Below are 20,782 nucleotides of genomic sequence, written 5' to 3'. Positions count from 1 at the left end.
TATATAAGATTCGTCCGGGCACGCTTTTGCTTGTTTTGTTTTGATCTCATTTCTGCGGTATAGACGTTTCATTTCTTTCTCCTTTTCTCTCGTCTTAAAAAAATTTCTATCAACTAACATTTTTCCTTGGGTGTATTTTCTTAGAATAGAAAGGGCAAGTTGTAGCTCGTCTCAAAGGTGCATTTATTTGAATATTTTTCGGTTCGGAAACAACAGCAGTAGCAACAACAACAACAACAACAACATTAGCAATGTATTAAAGCTCATTGTGCGATTAATTAAATTTGAATGTACTATTCACTCAGTTTGATTTAGAAGCTCGAATGCTAGAAACTTAACAAAACGATGAGCGCGTTCTTGAGAATTTTGGCATTCATTATCAATGCGATCGCTTGCGTTGTAAATGAAATATTAAATGTGATAATACCGCGACGCAAGCCCACATATCCGCCTATAACAAATCCATTGTTGTTGAAATCGGTTACAGATTTACTAACAGATCTGAAAGAAAGAAAGGTACAAAATGGGAGAGAAAATAACAAAAAAAAAGTTAAAGTGTGAAGTGATAAGGAATTAAGTGGAAAATTTAGTGTTGATTAAAATATGATATAAATGCAGTTTTTGTTTTTCTTTACCTATTTCATTTAAATTTAGTTGACCTCTGAAAAAATCGTAACTGCCTATATTGAACGCATTAAGGTGGTCAATGCCTGCCTTAATGCCGTCATTGAAGATCGTTTTGAGGAGGCTATCAAAGAGGCTCGTCATGCAGATAATTTGATTTCCAAGGCCAAAGATGAATTTCAAATGTTGTTGTTATTCCATCGTCACCCATTGCTGGGAATACCATTCACCGTGAAAGAATCCTGTGGTGTTCAAGGTAAGTTGACTTTATTTGACATTTAGGTTAGGCTAGGTTGAAAAGAGGAGGCGGTTATTAATCCGCCCCATGCCACTATGGACATACACCTAAGCCAGTAATCGGCTTGTTGAGCGCTCTTAATACTAACAAGCAGAAGGGTGCTACATTCGGCCGGACCGAATCTTGAGAACCCACCACCATGGATTCTGCTAAAATATGGGAACTTTATCTGCTTTGGACCGTTGTTGAGAATCATAACAGAATACTATGGGTTGCCCAAAAAGTAATTGCGGATTTTTTAAAAGAAAATAAATGCATTTTTAATAAGACTTAGAATGAACTTTAATCAAATTAACTTTTTTTACACTTTTTTTCTAAAGCAAGCTAAAAGTAACAGCTGATAACTGACAGAAGAAAGAATGCAATAACAGAGTCACAAGCTGTGAAAAAATTTGTCAACGCCGACTATATGAAAAATCCGCAATTACTTTTTGGGCAACCCAATATATGCAAAATTTCAGCCAAATCCGACAAAAATTGCGTCTTCTATGGGCTCAAGAACTCAAATCGGGAGATCGGTTTATATGGGAGCTATATCTGGTTATAGACCGATTCGGACAGTACTCTATACAATTGTTGGAAGTCATAACAGAATACTATGTGCAATATTTCAGCCAAGTTGGATGAAAATTGAGGCTTCCAGGGGCTCAAGAAGTCAAATCGGGAGATCGGTTTATATGGGAGCTATATCTGGTTATAAACCGATTCGTATGGTACTTTATACAGTTGTTGGAAGTCATAACAGAACACTATGTGCAACATTTCAGCCAAGTTGGATGAAAATTGAGGCTTCCAGGGGCTCAAGAATTCAAATCGGGAGATCGGATTATATGAGAGCTATATCAGGTTATAGATCGATTCGGACGGTACTTTACACAATTGTTGGAAGTCATAACAAAACACTATGTGCAACATTTCAGCCAAGTTGGATGAAAATTGAGGCTTCCAGGGTCTCAAGAAGTCAAATCGGGAGATCGGTTTATATGGGAGCTATATCTGGTTATAAACCGATTCGTATGGTACTTTATACAGTTGTTGGAAGTCATAACAGAACACTATGTGCAACATTTCAGCCAAGTTGGATGAAAATTGAGGCTTCCAGGGGCTCAAGAACTCAAATCGGGAGATCGGTTTATATGGGAGCTATATCAGGTTATAGACCGATTCGGACGGTACTTTACACAATTGTTGGAAGTCATAACAAAACACTATGTGCAACATTTCAGCCAAGTTGGATGAAAATTGAGGCTTCCAGGGGCTCAAGAACTCAAATCGGGAGATCGGTTTATATGGGAGCTATATCAGTTTATAGATCGATTCGGACGGTACTTTACACAATTGTTGGAAGTCATAACAAAACACTATGTGCAACATTTCAGCCAAGTTGGATGAAAATTGAGGCTTCCAGGGGCTCAAGAACTCAAATCGGGAGATCGGTTTATATGGGAGCTATATCTGGTTATAGACCGATTCGGACGGTACTAGGCACAGTTGTTTGGAAGACGTAACAGTGCACTATGTGCTACATATCAACCAAATCGGATGAAAATTGAGACTTCCAAGGGCTCAAGAACTCAAATCGGGAGATCGGTTTATATGAGAGCTATATCAGGTTATAAACTGTTTCGGACCGTACTTGACACAATTGTTGAAGGTCATAACAGAACACCATGTGCAAAATTTCAGCCAAATCCGACAAAAATTGCGGCTTCCAGAGGCTCAAGAACTCAAATCGGGAGATCGGTTTATATGAGAGCTATATCAAGTTACAGACCGATTTGGACCGTATTTGGCATAGTTATTGAAAGTTTCAACAGAACACAACATGCACAATTTCAGCCAAATCCGACAAAAATTGCGGGTTCCCAGGCCTCAGAAATTCTAATCTGGAGATCGGTTTATATGGGAGCTATATTTAAATCTAGACCGATGTGGCCCATTTGCAATCCCCAACGACCTACATTAATATTAAGTACCTGTGCAAAATTTCAAGCTGCTAGCTTTACGCGTTCGACCGCTATTGTGATTTCGACAGACCGACGGACATGGCTAATTCGACTCAGAATGTCGGGACGATCAAGAATATGTATATACTTTATGTAGTCCTAGATCAATATTTCGAGGTGTTACAAACGGATATGGTGGTGGGTATAAAAAGTAACCTCGTAAAAGAAAATCTAAGTTAGGATTTCCGTGCTACTTGCAAAATCCTCAATTGTTTTCCATGCCACGCCCCTGAGTTGGTTTATTTCTGGTATTGTGTCCCCATCTAAGTGCCGGTATCTGTTGGATGCGAAAGCCGGGCAATGACATAGGACATGCTCCAACGTCTCACCATCTTCCCCGCATGCCCTAGACATGCCATCAGTTGCCGCTCGATTTTACATAAGTGAGCTCGTAGTCCTATTTGTTCCGCTATGATACCGAGAGCTATGCTGATCTCCTTCTTACTTCCTTTCAGGAATAACCTCATCTTCTCATGGTCTGGGTCCCCCCATAGGATATTCGCCTTCCTACCGATCGTTTCGCTGTTCCACAGGGTTGCGTGCGCATTCGTCGTCCACGCCCATAACTCGGACTGCGTCGACCCGAAAGGTTTCCAAGTTTGTGGACGCCACCTGGCACACAAAGAATGCGCATACAACCCTGTAGAACACCAAAACGGTCGGTAGGACGGCGAAAATCCTATGGGGAGACCCAAAAGGTGAAAAGACGTGCTTACTGCTGTGCCATACCAACAAAAAACCCACCTTATCACCACTGAAAGCTAAACCACCTCGGTATCCCTCTCGCATTACTTCGTAGTAACTTTCAAATTGGTATTTAAACCCTCGTCCGTTTATCGCCTGCGTCCAAGCTCCCATTGTTCTGATACTCATCGAGGTCAATTTTCCTCCTTAGCAGAACATACTCGCAGTACTGTGATATGGCATTTCAGTTCCCTATACCACCAATAAGTTTGTCTACAATATTGTCTGCTGTTATTCACACCATCCGGCTTCCAAGGGTTGCGCGATGTCACTCTGGCCTTGAAATGTACTGAGAGCTCTACGGTACACCGCAGGAGCCGAAACGGTTCGGTATGTGTATGCCACTTTTAGTTCTGTGGTCCGCTGGACATTGATCAAATGTTGAGTTTTGTGCCTGTCATGCAAACTATCTGCCCCAATTTCACTTCCGTGAAAAAGGATGCTAGGTTGCCCAAAAAGTAATTGCGGATTTTTCATAATTTTTTCAACGGCTTGGGACTCTGTAATTGCATTCTTTCTTCTGTCAGTTATCAGCTGTTACTTTTAGCTGGCTTTAGAAAAAAGTGTAAAAAAAGTATATTTGATTAAAGTTCATTCTAAGTTTTATTAAAAATGCATTTACTTTCTTTTAAAAAATCCGCAATTACTTTTTGGGCAACCCAATATTATATGCTCCCATTAAAACTTTCCATTTTTAGGCAATGACCCTCCTATGTTTGCCATAAGACTGCTCAGTTTGAGTCGCCCTTTGAGCAGAGAATTCAAAAATCTTGTCGTTTTCCAAAGCAATTTATAACTTTCTTGGTCGTGATGACCACGTCGTCAACTCGCATGTCTATTTTAGAGGCATTCGCCGTCTGGTCAGCAGCAAAAAATGCAAAATTTGCCCATGAGCATGCCACTAAGGAACAGGGACAAACTTCTCACATATCAAGTTTAAGCTCAATGATAGCCGAGTCCGAACGGCGTGCCGCAGTGCGAACCTCTTTGGAAAGAAGTTTTACATGGCATAGTACCTCACAAATGTTGCCAGCATTAGGAGGGGAAAACCACAGCTGAAAAAATTTTTCCGATGGTCTCGCCAGGATTCGAACCTAGGCCTTCAGCGTCGTAGGCGGACATGCTAACCTCTGCGCTACGGTGGCCTCCAGCAGCACCAAGTCTGGTCTGCAGCACAAGTCGATTTTGTGCGTGGCCAGATAGTGCAGCGAGTTTCTCGAGTGGATCATGGCCTGCGAGAGCTTGCGCTGGGCCTCTTCTGTGTTTCTTGCCAGTGTGATTGCCATAATGTCGTCTGTGTAGCCTACGAGGAAAGTTTTGTCAGACATAAGATCCCATCGTAACGGATGTTCAACAAGTCTGGGCCCAAAATGGACCGCTGAGCCGATCCTGACGTTATCCGTACTTTTTTCCTTCCAGAACTGGATTAGGGTTGTACCATTCAGGTAGCCTCGTATTATTTTCAAAAAGTACTCTGGTATTCCAAACTTTCTTGGCAGGGAGTTTCATTCCAACTAAGGCTGTAAAGGCATTCTTGGATGCTTCTTTCGACACTTCAAATACATGTTGTGACCAAAGGACATAACATTAAATTTTCATGCCAAGAACCTCAAGAGCGTCTGATCGCTCAATAACCATACCGTCGATGGACATTGATGATTGTGGAGAGTCAGCGAATAGTTTATGAGACGAGAAACAGCACTGCCCTCTTGCGTGCATTGAAATCTACTCTGTTCAATCTCACGAAGACTCGGTCGATAGTCGAATGAATAGGAATGACAGAGATAGCTGTCATCCGCAAATGAGTAGATAGGATTTGAAGTCTTTCTCTGAGAGAGAAAGGACAGAGGCTTGTGGTATACCAGCGGTCAATTTGGGTTCACCGGAAGAGAATCCATCTACAACAACTCGTATAGTGCGATCCTCAAGAAATTTTGATATAAATCGAGCGAAGTCATCACCGCGGTCATAGTGCCACGACCTTACTCTCACCAAACTGGTGGATAGAGCGACCCCAACATTAAGACAGAAATGCCATCATGTCTCCCGTGGAGCGATTTCTGATGAAGCCATACTGTCGGTCACTAAAAAGGTCATTTAACTCTAGATACATCACAAGATGGTGTTTAGCCGTGCTCTCCACAAACCTGGAAAGCGCATATCACGATTAGCCGGTTATTAGCAGGGTTCTTCGCCTCACCCTTCTTGGGTTCTCGGATGAACGTTCGCAATCTTTCAGTACGCTGGGAAGACTCCCGCACGATAAGCAAGGATAAAAAGGTTGCGTAATGAACGAGCAAGCGTCGAAAAACACTTCCATAGAAGAAGTGATGATATACCATTCGGGACCGGGATTTATTGTCATTGAGTTTCGCAGAACCCTTTTAACTCCACGTGTTCAAAAAAAAATATGGCAGGCATCGAACTCGATACGTTTTCAATCGCTAGGAGTGGTTGATTGCTTTCCCCGCAAAAATTCCAGCCGTTATGTTAGCCTTAACAACCGGGTCAGTGAATATTAGGTCATCTTTGGCTAGAGTCGGGATAGCTGACGAGTTGCCCTTAACTCTTTTCAAAAATTACCAAAAGCTCTTGCTTCCTCCAATATAAGCCATTACTTTGGCAGGTAGACGCTGTTCGTGTAGAAACTTTTCTCATCTAAGTACTTTGGTACACGAAGTTCTTGTCTGTTTTCAGTGACATCGGGTAATAAATAAAGCTTTTATGGGCTTCAGACCCCTTATCGGCAGATCTGTCTATATGGCAGCTATATCTAAATATAGTCCGATCTGAACCATATTTGGGTCGGACGTTGGGAGGCCTAAAAATACGCACTGTTTAAAATTTTAGCGAAATTGGATAAAAAATAAAGCTTTTATGGGCTTTAGACCCTTTATCGGGAGATCGGTCTTTATGACAGCTATATCCAAATATAGTCCAATCTTAACCGCATTTTATCGTCATTCCTATGGGTGACCACTATAAATAATCCATTACGGATGCTGACTAAGGATGAATTTCAACACGTCAGCTACGCAGACGATTATATATTCTAAGGGATAGGTATCCGAACCAGATATGCAGAAGGGCCGAAAGAGTCTTGCACTGGGCTAAACCTAAGGGTCTCAATGTTAGCCTAGAAAAGACCGAAATCTGCTTGTTCACGGGGAAGACAAAGGTGGGCGAATTTAATGCACCACGTTTCCTAAATAGAACGAATTCGGTATCTGACAAAGTCAAACACTTAGGAGTGACCTTAGACGGGAAACTGAATTGGAAGGGTCACATTCAGGATTGTACCGAGAAGGCTCACAGATGCTGGGACTGAAGCTCAGGATAGTCCACTGGATCTACAGGAGTGTGATTAGACCAATACTTTCTTACCCCTCAGTAGTTTGGTGAACTGCGATGGAGAAAAAGTGGTTCAGGTTCAACAGGTTCAGAGAACATGTTGTCTTGGCATAAGCGGAGCGATAAGGACCACGCCCACTAGGGCACTGGAGACTATTCTAGATAGTCTCCATACAGATTATGTGTTAGGCAACCATTGCGGCTATGATACTTAAGGCGATAGGAAAATGGATAGATAGAAGCAGTACATACCATCGCTGTATAATCGAGGCGACGATAGGAAAGCTGTAAGGAAGGGAAGAGGTTTCCAATCGGATACCTAAGACGACACTTGAGGTCGATGGATAGAAGTTAGAAGCAGTACATACCACGCGGTATAATCGAGGCGACGATAGGAAAGCTGTAAGGAGGGGAAGAGGTTTCCGATCGAATACCTAAGACTACACTTGAGGTCGAGCGCGAGGCACTGTGCCAGCGGCACCGTCTTGGATTGACGGAACCTTAGCAATGCCATCGGGAAGATCATTTTATATGGATGGACTATAGATATAGGACAGAGTGGGCCTGGGGCCTACATTGAAAACCTAGGGACTGATATATGTTTTAGACCGCCTGATCATAATGCGGTCCTGCAGGCGGAGATTCGGGCGATCACGGAATGCCTGAGGTGATGTGTTGCTAACGTGAGGACTTCGAATGGGAACATCTTTAGGGACAGTAAACTGGCAATAACATTCAGAACGGTAGGGTCACGAACAGTCTTGGAGTGTAAGAAGGAGATTAACGCCTTCTCTGAGGATGGGTCATAACGGAGTAAAGGAGAATGAAAAAACAGAGATTTTGCAAAGATTTGGTAGTAAAGGCCAGAGGACTGCCGTCAATAAACTTGGTTAACCCGAAACCTTTTGGGTCGATACAGCCTAAGTTAAGAGCGGGGGCTACATGAAACATGTTGGCATCTCATAGATAATTTATGGGTGTTTTTCTTTATCTGGTCCGTATCCCATGGACTGGGGACAAAATGGTTGTTGTAGATTATGACGATAGCTAAAAGATAGAATAAAAAGCTTCCATTTACCAAGAAAAAATGTCCGCTTTAGTGAAAGTTCATGTATGTTAACGACTCAAAGCAATCTTCCAGACTAGCGGAATTCTAGTTCCAGTAGCTTTCTCTACCGAGTTTAGAAGGCCTACCGCTATCTTGGAACCTAAACCTTTCCTGCAGGATGTTTGAAATAAATTCACACCCATTAAAATCAAAGGCCGGTGATATCACCAGTCATTTTAGTCCATTGAGTGCCCGCTTTGGCGTATTTTTCATTTTCCAGAAGAAACTGGCGAAAACACCGGTTTAAAAGTCTTTATGTTGGGGAGGCCTACCGCTACCTTGGGAACTAAACCTTTCCTGCAGGATGTTTGGAATAAATTCACCCCCAGTAAAATGAATGGCCGGTCATATCACCAGTCATTTTAGCCCATTGAGTGGCCGCTTTGGCGTATTTTTCTCTTCCCAGAAGAAACTGGCGAAAGCACCGGTTTAAAAGTCTCTATATTGGGGAGGCCTACCGTTACCTTGGGACCTAAACCTTCCCTGCAGGATGTTTGGAATAAATTCACCCCTATTAACATAAATGGCCGGTCACATCACCAGTCATTTTAGACCATTGAGAGGCCACTTTGGCGTATTTTTCTTTTCCCAGAAAGAACTGGCGAAAGCGCCGGTTTAAAAGTCTCTATGTTGGGGAGGCCTACCGCTACCTTAAGACCTAAACCTTCCCTGCAGGATGTTTGGAATAAATTCACCCCTATTAACATTAATGGCCGGTCATATCACCAGTCATTTTAGTCCATTGAGTGGCCGCTTTGGCTTATTTTTTCATTCCCAGAAGAAACTGGCGAAAATACCGGTTTCAAAGTATCTATGTTGGGGACAGTTCGTTTAGCTGCCTCACACTTAATCTGTATATCAGAGAGTCGTATGTCTATGGTGTTCCCAAATACCAAAATTCATGGATACAAAGAATATTTACAAAGAAAGCACCAAACAGTACCGATTACGGTACTTAACGTACCATTTCCCCACTTCCGGTAAGATTTTGCAAAAATTTTTTTCGGAATCTTGTTTTTTCGTGGCGCTTTTTAATTTGTACTGGTGGCATCCGTGGCGCAGTGGTTAGCATGTTTGCCTTTTAGGCCGAACGCCTGGGTTCAGATCCCGACGAGAACATCCCCTTACTAGTTCTGTCTACATTTGTGGGGGATCCTGTCAAGTTAAAACTTCTCTACCAAGTGGCATGGCTATGCGGCCGTTCAAACTCCTTATAAAGAAGGAGAGCCTTTATCATTGAGCTTAAACGTTATTCGGACCACCCTCCCCTGTTCCTCAATGGAATGTTAATGGGAAATTTAGTTAGTCTAATTTTGGCGCAAATAGTTCCTCAAAATTCGAGCCCTTTCCATGCCCGGCAAACATTCATCATTTTCGTACTTTTTGATACCAAATCCAAACCCAGCAGGAAAGGATGTAAGTCCCCTTTCTGATCGTATCTGTCCGTCCGTTAGTTTTAATCACGCTAAGACTTAAAATTGCATGTTAAGTTGGGGAAGTTGCAAATTTTGCCCATGAATATCCCACTAAGGAACAGGGACAAACTTCTCACATATCAATGAGGGCAGTCCGATTCAAGTTTAAGCTCAATGATAAGGGGTTTCCTTTTTATATAGTCGAGTCCGAACGGCGTGCCTCTTTGGAGAGAAGTTTTACATGGCATAGTATCTCACAAATGTTGCCAGCATTAGGAGGGGAAACAACCGCTGAAATTTTTTTATGATGGTCTCGCCAGCACTCGAACCTAAGCGTTCAGCGTCATAGGCGGACATGCTAACCTCTGCACTACAGTGCCCTCCAAGTTTTGGATATAGCAGATTTTAACTTTAATATTTTTATTCACTTTCAATGTTTACAGCTGTGAAGAGTGTTTTTAATGAATCGAAATTTTCCAGGTATGTCACAATGTGTGGGCAGCGTTGCCAGAAAAAACGAAAAATGTCCCAAAAATGGGGATGTTTTGGAACTACTTAAGACAGCGGGTGCTATTCCTCTGCTGGTATCTGCTAATCCTGAATTCTGTTTGGCTTTTGATGGTGATACACGTGTGGCAGGGAAATGTTTAAACCCATACGATTTAAGACGTTCTTCGGGTGGTTCCTCAAGTGGGGAGGTAAGATCTGCTAACAACTTTAAAACTTTTTTGCATTAACATCGTAAGCTACTCCCGTTTTAGGCCTCGCTGAATGGTGCTGGTGCCACAACATTTGGTTTAGCCTCTGACATTAGTGGGTCAATACGTTTACCAGCCCTATTTTGTGGAGTCTTTGGACATAAGCCCACTGGTGGTCTGCTCTCAGTGCGTGGACATTTTCCCTTTAGTGTTACCGATAAAGATTTCCCCTTTTATCTACAAATGGGTCCCATTACTAGATTTGCACGTGATATGCCAATCTTATTGCATATTATGGCTGGAGAAAATGCCAGTAAATTGAAGTTCGAAGAGGAAGTCAAATTGGATGACCTTAAGGTGGGTATAATATGAGAGTTAAATCGAAAATTTGTGATATTTTTCCCTCTTTTTTATTTCCCATTTCAGATCTACTATACCTATTCGATGGGAAGTTTTTTACATGTCCCTGCAGATTTTGAAATGAAATTGGCCATAACGCGAGCCGTTAAATGTTTTGAAAAAGGTGGCATCTCTACTGAAGAGGTAAGAGTTGTGTCGCTTATATTTCTTACCATTTGATTACAAAATAATTGATTTTATTTTAAAACAAATAAAAAGGCATTAAGTTCGACCGGTCCGAACTTCGGATACCCACCACCTCGGGTATATATGTAAATCCCATTTCGTCACAATCCAGTGAAAATTGGATAACTTAAGCACTGAAATTCGGCACGGACATTGAGTGGTCTAATATATATGCCACTATTCAATTTTGTAGAACAAAATATTGGTCTTTTTGGCAGATATATCCAATTATAAACCGATCTGAACCACATTAAGGTCGGATATCGTGAGGCTTAGAAAAACTCACTGTTTCAAATTTCAGCGAAATCGGGTAATAAATAAAGCTTTAATGGGCTTCAGTCCCCTTATCGGCAGATCGGTCTATATGGTAGATATATCTAAATATAGTACGATCTGAACCATATTTGGGTCGGATGTTGGGAGGCTTAAAACTGCGCACTATTCCAAATTTCAGCGAAATCGGATAAAAAATAAAGCTTTTATGGCCTTCGGACCCTTTATCGGGAGATCGGTCTATATGGCAGCTATATCTAAATATAGTCCGATCTGAACGATATTAACTTCAGATGTCGGGAGGCTTAAAATAACCCACTGTTTTAAATTTCAGCGAAATCGAATAATAAATAAAGCTTTTATGGGCTTCAGACTCTTTATCGGCAGATCGGTTAATATGGGAGCTATATCTAAATATAGTCCAATCTTATCCATATTTGGGTCGGATGTTGGGAGGCTTAAAATAACCCGCTGTTGGAAATTTCAGCGAATTCGGATAATAAATAAAGCTCTTATGGGCTTCAGATCCTTTACAGCCAGATCGGTCTATATGGCAGCTTTATCTAAATATGGACCGATCTAATCCATATTTAGGACAGATGTCGGAAGGCTTAAAATAAATAACTGTTGCAAATTTCAGCGAAATCGGGTAATAAATAAAGCTTTTATGGGCTTCAGACTCTTTATCGGCAGATCGGTCTATATAGCAGCTATATCCAAATATGGTCCGATTTGGGCCATTCTAGAACTTAACCAGCGTGCATCACAAAAAAGTCGTATCTGTGTCAAATTTCAGCTCAATATCTCAATTTTTGAAGGCTCCAGAGTGATTACAACAGACGGACGGACAGGCGGAAAGACACACGGACATCGTTAAACTGTCTTAAAATTTTACCACAATCCGAAATATACATACTTTGTAGGGTCGGAAATTGATATTTCGATGTGTTGCAAACGGAATGACTAAATGAATATACCCCCTATCCTACGGTGGTGGGCATAAAAATCAGGTGAAAATCTAGGCAGTTTGGACTGAAGGTCGCCTGAGCTTTGTTTTTGAGCGTCGCGTTGCAAAAATGCAACTCTGCACACAAACCCCACAAAACCAACGGGGAAAAGCCAAACACTTAACATCTTTGATGCATGAAAGCGAGCGTCATTCTGTGCTGCCACACTTCAAGTAGTGTTTTTTGTCGTCAAGTTTGAAAATTGTTTAACTTTTGCGAGTTTATTTTTTGACATTTCTTTGTATTTTTCAACCCGATGCTCCTCAACGCGCTCATTCTGTTTAGGCTTTAAAGGTAGAGTTACATACTTTGTGCGCGCCTTAAAATGGATTAAAAATCAACTCTGCAAACAAATCGCACAAAAGCAACGCGCAAGAGTTAAACATCATTAAACTTGACGATTGACGATTGTTTGACTGACGATTGAACTCGAGCGTCATTCTGTGTTGCCTTGTTTGAAATTGTGTTTTTAAGCGTCAAAGTTGAATTTTTAATGCGCGTGCATAATATGTAACTCCACCTTAAGTGTGAGGCAGCCACTAGTCCTATCATACCATTGCGTTATTATTACGAAAGGATGTTCTAGATCGGTCGATCTGAGACTACATTTAAGGTGGAGTTACATACCTCGCGCTCTTATGCGTACTTACGCGTACATGTCAGAAAAAATGAAAATAGGTTGGTTTGTATTGTGTGAGTTAAGCTGGGGTTACATACCACGCGCAGCACTCATGCGTACTTAAGCAATCCAATGCGCCTACTTGCGTTCTTTTGGTTACCATGTGCTTTTTGCTGTGCACGAATTTCTAAAAATCAGCTTATTTATGTCCGTGAAAAATGATTTTCCGTGGTCACTGCAGCCCATGGAGTTAACGTCATTAGCACAACCACAAAAATCTACCCCCAACGAATCTACCTTGAGTGGCAAATGCCGTAAATTTAAAAGTCAATGTGGTTTTAGAAATAAAATTTGTTTTACAACTTATCGTATCTTGAAATGTGTTTTATATTTTTATTTTCATCCTTATAACACTGTTTTGTTGCTCATTTGTGGAATATTGGATCAAATAGAACATCGCCCTCAAGATTTTAGAAAAAAAATCACAGCTGTGTTATCAAGCCTTTGACATTTAGATTAGCAGGAACATCAAAACAAAAATAAAAAAATTTACTCAGCTGTTCGCATGACCTCACCTCAGAAGTGCATTCTGACTGCAGCCTAAGATCGTCACGAATGTTTTACCTGGACCATTGTTCATCCTATGAGTCGCCACACTGTTGTAACACAACTGACCTGACGCCCCCACGTTCCATCGTCAACATGACTTACGCCAAGCCGCCCTATTAGTGAGAGTGTCGTACCAGAGCTCCCCACATCGCCATGAGCACCCGCGAGCGGAGCTTGAATTATTGTTTCAGATCTTCACCTACTTCGCTTAGCCTTCATTCAAACCCGTAGATATCCTTCTCCATAGCCTAGAAGCCCACCTCAGTCCCTTCTGCCCAGATTGACACTAACGCCGCCGAGTTCTACCCTATTGCACCTTGGCTTAAACAACTGACCACCATTCTAGGTCTCGGCAACGACTTCTTTAACAGATCTTCACCTACTTCGCTTAGCCTTCATTCAAACCCGTAGATATCCTTCTCCATAGCCTAGAAGCCTACCTCAGTCCCTTCTGCCCAGCATTGACACTAGCGCCGCCGAGTTCCACCCTATTGCACCTTGGGTTAAACACCTGATTAAGAAAACTCTTCAGCTCCATAAATAGATTGAGAAAACTGAAACTAACTCCGTATTCTCTACTCTATTCATTGTAAATATAAACTTTCTGTGAAGGACACTTCCCCCGCGAGATATATCGTAGCAAATGTCGTTGCAAGGGGATCCGGTAGTAGAAGGAGGTCAGTACGACTTTCGGTATCATTATGCAACTACTGGCGCACTTATATAGAATAGGCGTAGAATAGGCGAATAGAACAGCGTGTGTACAGCAAGTGGAGAAAATGTTAAGACATTGGCACGTTTCCAATGTCAATGCTCAGTTTTCGAAGCTAATAGACCCAGACACTTGGGTCCGGATACGATTGCAGACTTGAACGAACTTAGGGGCATAGAATGGGAAACGATTAAGGATTTTGTGAGCACCACGGAACACCTGCCATAGATCCCTGAGGAATAGTTTTCGGATTTAGAGCGCACAACAAGCCGATTTATGGGCAGATAAGAATCCGTACCCTCTTTTCAGACTAACCTATATAAGTAAGACCATCATCTGAGATTGTTTCAAAAGTATATTCGTCAAAAATTTCTAAAAATGCTCTTCCCATATTATTCTGGCTGTTAAGTGCTTCAAACACCTTACTCTCACTTCTTTCCTTTTTATACCCATCACCGTTTGCAACACATCGAAATATCCATTTCCGACCCTATAAAGTATATATATTCTTGATCAGCGTAAAAATCTAAGACGATCTAGACATGTCCGTCCGTCTGTCTGTTGAAATCACACTACAGTCTTCAAAAATAGAGAAATTGAGCTGAAACTTTGCACAAATTCTTTTTTTGTCCATAAGCAGAGTAAATTCGAAGATGGGCCATATCGGACTATATCTTGATATAACCCCCATATAGACCGATCCGCCGATTTAGGGTCTTAGGCCCATAAAAGCCACATTTATTATCCGATTTTGCTGAAATTTGGGCAGTGAGTTGTGGTAGGCCTTTCGATATCCTTCGTCAATTTGGCTTAGGATCGGTCCAGATTTGGATATAGCTGCCATATAGACCGATCCTCCTATTTAGGGTCTTGGCCCAAAAAAGCCGCATTTATCATGCGATTTTGCTGAAATTTGGAACAGAGTTGTGTTAGGCCCTTCGACATCCTTCGTCAATTTGGCTCAGATCGGTTCAGATTTGGATATAGCTGCCATATAGACTCATCCTCCCATTTAGGGTCTTAGGCCCATAAAAGCCACATTTATTATCCGATTTTGCTAAAATTTGAGACAGTGAGTTGTGTTAGGCACTTCGACATCTTTCTTCAATTTGGCCCTGATCGGTTCAGATTTGGATATAGCTGCCATATAGACGAGATCTCTCGATTTAAGGTTTTGGGCCCATAAAAGCCACATTTATTATTCGATTTTGCTGAAATTTGGGACAGTGAGTTGTGTTAGGCCCTTCAACATCTTTCGTCAATTTGGCTCAAATCGGTCCAGATTTGGATATAGCTGCTTTATGGACCGATCCGCCGATTTAGGGTCTTAGGCCTATAAAAGCCACATTTATCATCCGATTTTCCTGAAATTTGGGACAGTGAGTTGTGTCAGGCCCTTCGACATCCTTCGTCAATTTGGCTTAGGATCGGTCCATGTAGACCGCTCCTCCGATTTAAGGTCTAAGGCCCATAAAAACCACATTTATTATCCGATTTTGCTGAAATTTGGGACAGTGAGTTGTGTTAGGCCCTTCGACATACTTCGTCAATTTGGCTCAGATTGGCTCAGATTTGGATATAGCTGCCATATAGACCGATCCTCCGATTTAGGGTCTTAGGACCATAAAAGCCACATTTATTATCCGATTTTGCTGAAATTCGGGACAGTGAGTTGTGTTAGGCCCTTCGACATACTTCGTCAATTTGGCTCAGATCGGCTCAGATTTGGATATAGCTGCCATATAGACCGATCCTCCGATTTAGGGTCTTAGGACCATAAAAGCCACATTTATCATCCGATTTTCCTGAAATTTGGGACAGTGAGTTGTGTTAGGCCCTTCGACATCCTTCGTCAATTTGGCTTAGGATCGGTCCATGTAGATCGCTCCTCCGATTTAAGGTCTAAGGCCCATAAAAACCACATTTATTATCCGATTTTGCTGAAATTTGGGACAGTGAGTTGTGTTAGGCCCTTCGACATCCTTCGTCAATTTGGCTCAGATCGGCTCACATTTGGATATAGCTGCCATATAGACCGATCCTCCGATTTAGGGTCTCAGGAGCATAAAAGCCACATTTATTATCCGATTTTGCTGAAATTCGGGACAGTGAGTTGTGTTAGGCCCTTCGACATCATTCTTCAATTTGGCTCAGATCGGTTCAGATTTGGATATAGCTGCCATATAGACCGATCTCTCGATTTATGGTTTTGGGCCCATAAAAAGCGCATTTATTATCCGATGTCGCCGAAATTTGAGACAGTGAGATAAGTTAAACCCCTTGACATAGTTCTAGATTATGGCACAGATCAGTCCAGATTTGGATATAGCTGCTTGATTTTTAATTTATTTTTCATGTACTTCCAGGTGAAAATCCAAGGATTCAAAAACGCCATCGAAATGTGTCTATCATCCTTGGCCAACATTAAGGGCCTACCCAGCATTATCACTCAATCGATAGAAAACAAACCCAATAAGGTGGAGCTCATAAAAGAAATAACACGAAGTCTGGTGGGTTTATCGCCCAATACTTCAATGCCTCTGTTTGTGGAATTGATGATACAAGTGAATGCTTTTATTCCCTCCGAACAAGCCAAAGAATGGAGAAGTGAATTGAAAAATCTACATGCCGAGTTAACTGTAAGTGAAATATTATAGCACACCTTGGTCTTTAGGTTATCTCCAAATTTTTAACACCTTCTTTCCTCTTTTATTATTAGCGCCTACTTGGCACCAACGGTGTACTGTTTTTACCCACCTACCACAAGACAGCCAATTTCTTTAATGGCAGCTCCTTCCTCAACATTAGTGGGGTGCTCTTTATGCTACTCTTCAATGTTTTGGGTTTCCCGGCCACACATGTGCCCATGGGCTTGGATCGCAAAGGATTGCCTGTGGGCTTTCAAGTGGTGGCTGCTCCCTACATGGATAAATTGTGTTTACAAGTTGCCGCCGAACTGGAAGGAGCATTTGGAGGATGGGTTCAACCTCAAGAGTCCTAAAACGAAATCGTTACAGTCGTTTATGTTATGGGGAGTGTGGACATTAATCTGAAATTTTAACTAGTGGAACTGATTAGAGACTTTTTTGAATGTTATTTATTGAGACTTAAGTTTAGTTAATAAATCTACCCGCTAAATGTTTATTTAAGTTTGGTGTTTAATAATAATTCTTTTATTCTAATGCTTCTTAAAACTACCATTTACCCAGATTGTGGAAGAGACGTAGCTTAAACCGTTATACGTGACAGATATTTTCTAGTAACCGTTGCTGCTCATATCCTTTACCATGGCATAATTACAAGGTAGTGTCACTATCTGTCAACGAGTTTTGGTTTTGTGTGTGCATTATAGATAAAAACCATGCCACACACAAACAACGAAAAATGCCGCAAACTAGTAGTAACATACACAAAATCAGAGTTGGACTAATCACTGATTTTGACAGATAGTGCACTCAATATTTTTTTTGTTGGGAACTGCCTCTACCTGTAAATGAATATATTGTGTCCTTTACCTCGTTCCCATGAACATAGAGTAAATGATGAATAGGTTAAAAATAAAGAAGAGAGCGCTAATTATAAATCGCCCCATGCCACCACATACATCTAGCCAGAAATCGGCTTGTTGTGCTCTTTAAATACCAAAAAGTTATCCAGTAGCAATTCCTCATCCTTACACCCTCTACCATAGGATGGGGGAATACTAATTTTGGTCATTCCGTTTGTAACACCTCGAAATATGAGTCTAAGACCCCATAAAGTATATATATTCTTGATCGTCATGACATTTTAAATCGATCTAGCCATGTCCGTCCGTTAGTCCGTCGTTCGAAAGCACGCTAACTTTCGAAGGAGTAGAGCTAGCCGCTTGAAATTTGGCACAAATACTTCTTATGAGTGTAGGTCGGTTGGGATTGTAAATGGGCCAAATCGGTCCATAACCTGATATAGCTGCCATATATACCCATCTTGGATCTTGATTTCTTGAGCCAATAGAGGGCGCAATTCTCATCCGATTTGGCTGAAATTTTGCCTGAAGTTTTTTTGTTAAAACTTCCAACAATTGTGCTAAGTGTGGTTGAAATCGGTCTATAACTTGATATAGCTGCCATATATGCCCATATTAGATCTTGACTTCTTGAGCTAATTGAGGGTCCGATTCTCATCCGATTTGGCTGAAATTTTGACTGAAGTTGTTTGTTATGACTTCCAACAACTGTGCCTAATATGACTTAAATCGGTCTATAACCTGATATGGCTGCCATGTAAACCGATCTGGGATTTTCACTTCAAAAGCCTCTAGAGGGCGCAATTCTCAACCGATTTGGCTAAAATTCGGCATGAAGTGTATTGTTATGACTTCCAATAACTGTGCCAAGTATGGTTCAAATCGGCCATATATACCGATCTTTAATCTTGACTTCTTGAGCCAATAGAGTGCGCAATTCTTATCCGATTTGGCTGAAATTTTGCATGAAGTTGTTTGTTATGACTTCCAATAACTGTGCCTAATATGGGTTAAATCGCTCTATAACCTGATAAAGCTGGCATGTAAACCGATCTGGGATCTTGACTTCAAAAGCCTCTAGAGGGCGAAATTCTTATCCGATTTTGCTGAAATTTTGTACAACGGCTTCCCTCATGACCTTCAACATATGTGTCCAATATGGTCTTAATCGATCTATAGCCTGATACAGTTCCCATACAAACCGGTCTCCCGAATATGCTTCTTGAACCCCTACAAGGGGCAATTCTTATCCGAATGGACTGAAATATTACCCAATGACTTTTACTATGGTGGTCAACATTCAATTTACTTATTGTCCGAATCGGACTATAACTAGCCTAAAAAAAATACCGCGCAAAGAACTCGACAAATGCGATCCATGGTGGAGGGTATATAAGATTCGGTCCGGCTGAACTTACCACGCTTTTACTTGTTCTTCATTACTTGCGCCAAGTTGGATCAAATCTGGTATCGCAGCCGCACCTAAGTGCTGGAGCCTGTTAACCACGAAAATGGAAAATGATATAGGAAGTGTTCCAATGTCCTAGCCTATTCTGCACAAGTGTACCCTTAGTCCTGTGTGCCCGTAATGATACCCAAATCTATATTAACCTTCTTCTGTTTTTGGAGGACCGTAGCGCAGAGGTTAGCATTAGCCGTCAATGACGCCGAACGCAATGATATCAGAAAAATTATCAGTGGTAGTTATCCTCTCCTAATGCTGGCGGCTTTGAAGCTATGTAAGAACTTCTCTCCAATAAGGTGTCGCACTGCGGCCCGGAATTCGGTCTCGGCTATAAAAAGGAGGTCCTTAACATTGAGCATAAATTTGGAACGGACAGCACTCATTGAAATGTGAGAAGTTTATCCTTGTTCCTTATTGAAAGGTCCAAATTTGCAATTTTTTCCTCTCCGTAATAGCCTCGTCTCATCACATTCCGAATCCCCTAATAGAATTATCTTCATTCTTCCCGCTGATTTAGCGTTCCACAGTGCTTTATGCACTCTCTTTGTCCACGCCTCTAACTCGGACTGCATCGCCCTAAAAGGCTGCGCTTTCATCAAGTTTATTAATCGCAATCCTCTGGCCCTTACAACCAAGCCCCTCATTCCCCGGTATGGCTCGGCAACCAAATGATGCGGATCCTACCATTCTCAGAGCAGGCTTTAATCTGCTTCTCACACTGCAAGATCGTCCGAGACTTTACTGTCCTGGTTATCTGGTTGTACACCGATTTAAACCGTACTTGGCACTGTTTATTGAACACTATATGTAAAATTTTAGCCAAATCCGATAAAAATCACGGCTTATAAGTGGTCAAGAAGTCAAACTGGGAGAACGGTTTATATGGAGGCTACATCATTTTCTTGACCGATTTGGACCGTACATGGCACAGTTGTTGGAAGTCATAACAGAAAATTATGTGCAAAATTTCTGCCAAATCGGATAAAAATTACGGCTTCCAGGGGCTCAAGAAGTTACATCAAGAGATCGGTTTATATGGGAACTATATCAGTACTTGGCACAGTTGTTGGAAGTCATAACAGAACACTTTGTGCAAAATTTCAGTCAAATCGGTTGAAAATTAAAAACCCCGTTTACACTGCTTATAAAATCCGGATTTAAGGGAAAACAGATGATCGGGCCTTTACATCCGGATTCAAAGAGCAGTGTAAACGAGGTTATATGGTGCAATCTTGTCATCAAGCTGATCGACGTCTTGCCAACACATACAAAGAAATATGCGTGCGTGTGTGTATACGTGAGCGTACATTAGCAGAGAATATGCGAGAAAGAAGATAAAAACATAGAGAATACAAGCAAAAATATGACATCTTAATACCAACAAACCTGGCCGTCTATTAACAGCTTTTTGCATGAGACCACCTGTTTAAATCCGACTTGCATTTACAGCCATGGTACAACAAGCACAAATCATATGGTGCAATCCGCCATTTTGTCATCAAGCTGACCGACGTTTATCTAACACAAACAGCAGCTCTGTTTCTATTGTAGTTTAAATCATTTTTCTTTGTTTGTTTGCTATGGTTCTTAACATTAATGGACACAACCAAAACTCGTTGACAGATAGTGCACTTCGTGAGAAATAATTGCACTCAGCTGTTTGCTTTTCACTACCTGGGTTAATATGTCTTGCTGGCCACCCAACGAAAGAAAATAAACGTCAACAAACAGCCAGCTGATTCAATAAAGTCATTCTATTG

At 41.4% G+C, this 20,782-nt stretch overlaps 1 protein-coding gene across 1 annotated transcript; it reads left to right on the top strand.

Moving 5' to 3' along the window:
* Positions 1 to 288: 288 nt before the first annotated feature.
* LOC106094733 (fatty-acid amide hydrolase 2-A) lies at positions 289 to 17,198 on the top strand. Its single transcript, XM_059363869.1, has 7 exons — positions 289 to 516; positions 655 to 880; positions 10,027 to 10,244; positions 10,308 to 10,601; positions 10,671 to 10,787; positions 16,416 to 16,688; positions 16,769 to 17,198. The coding sequence occupies exons 1-7, from the start codon at positions 346 to 348 to the stop codon at positions 17,048 to 17,050; spliced, it is 1,581 nt and encodes a 526-aa protein (XP_059219852.1). The 5' UTR covers positions 289 to 345; the 3' UTR covers positions 17,051 to 17,198.
* Positions 17,199 to 20,782: the final 3,584 nt, after the last annotated feature.

Source organism: Stomoxys calcitrans, chromosome 2 (assembly GCF_963082655.1).
Source record: "Stomoxys calcitrans chromosome 2, idStoCalc2.1, whole genome shotgun sequence".
Taxonomy (NCBI): Eukaryota; Metazoa; Arthropoda; class Insecta; order Diptera; family Muscidae; genus Stomoxys; species Stomoxys calcitrans.
This window is presented reverse-complemented; position numbering and strand designations above follow the sequence as displayed.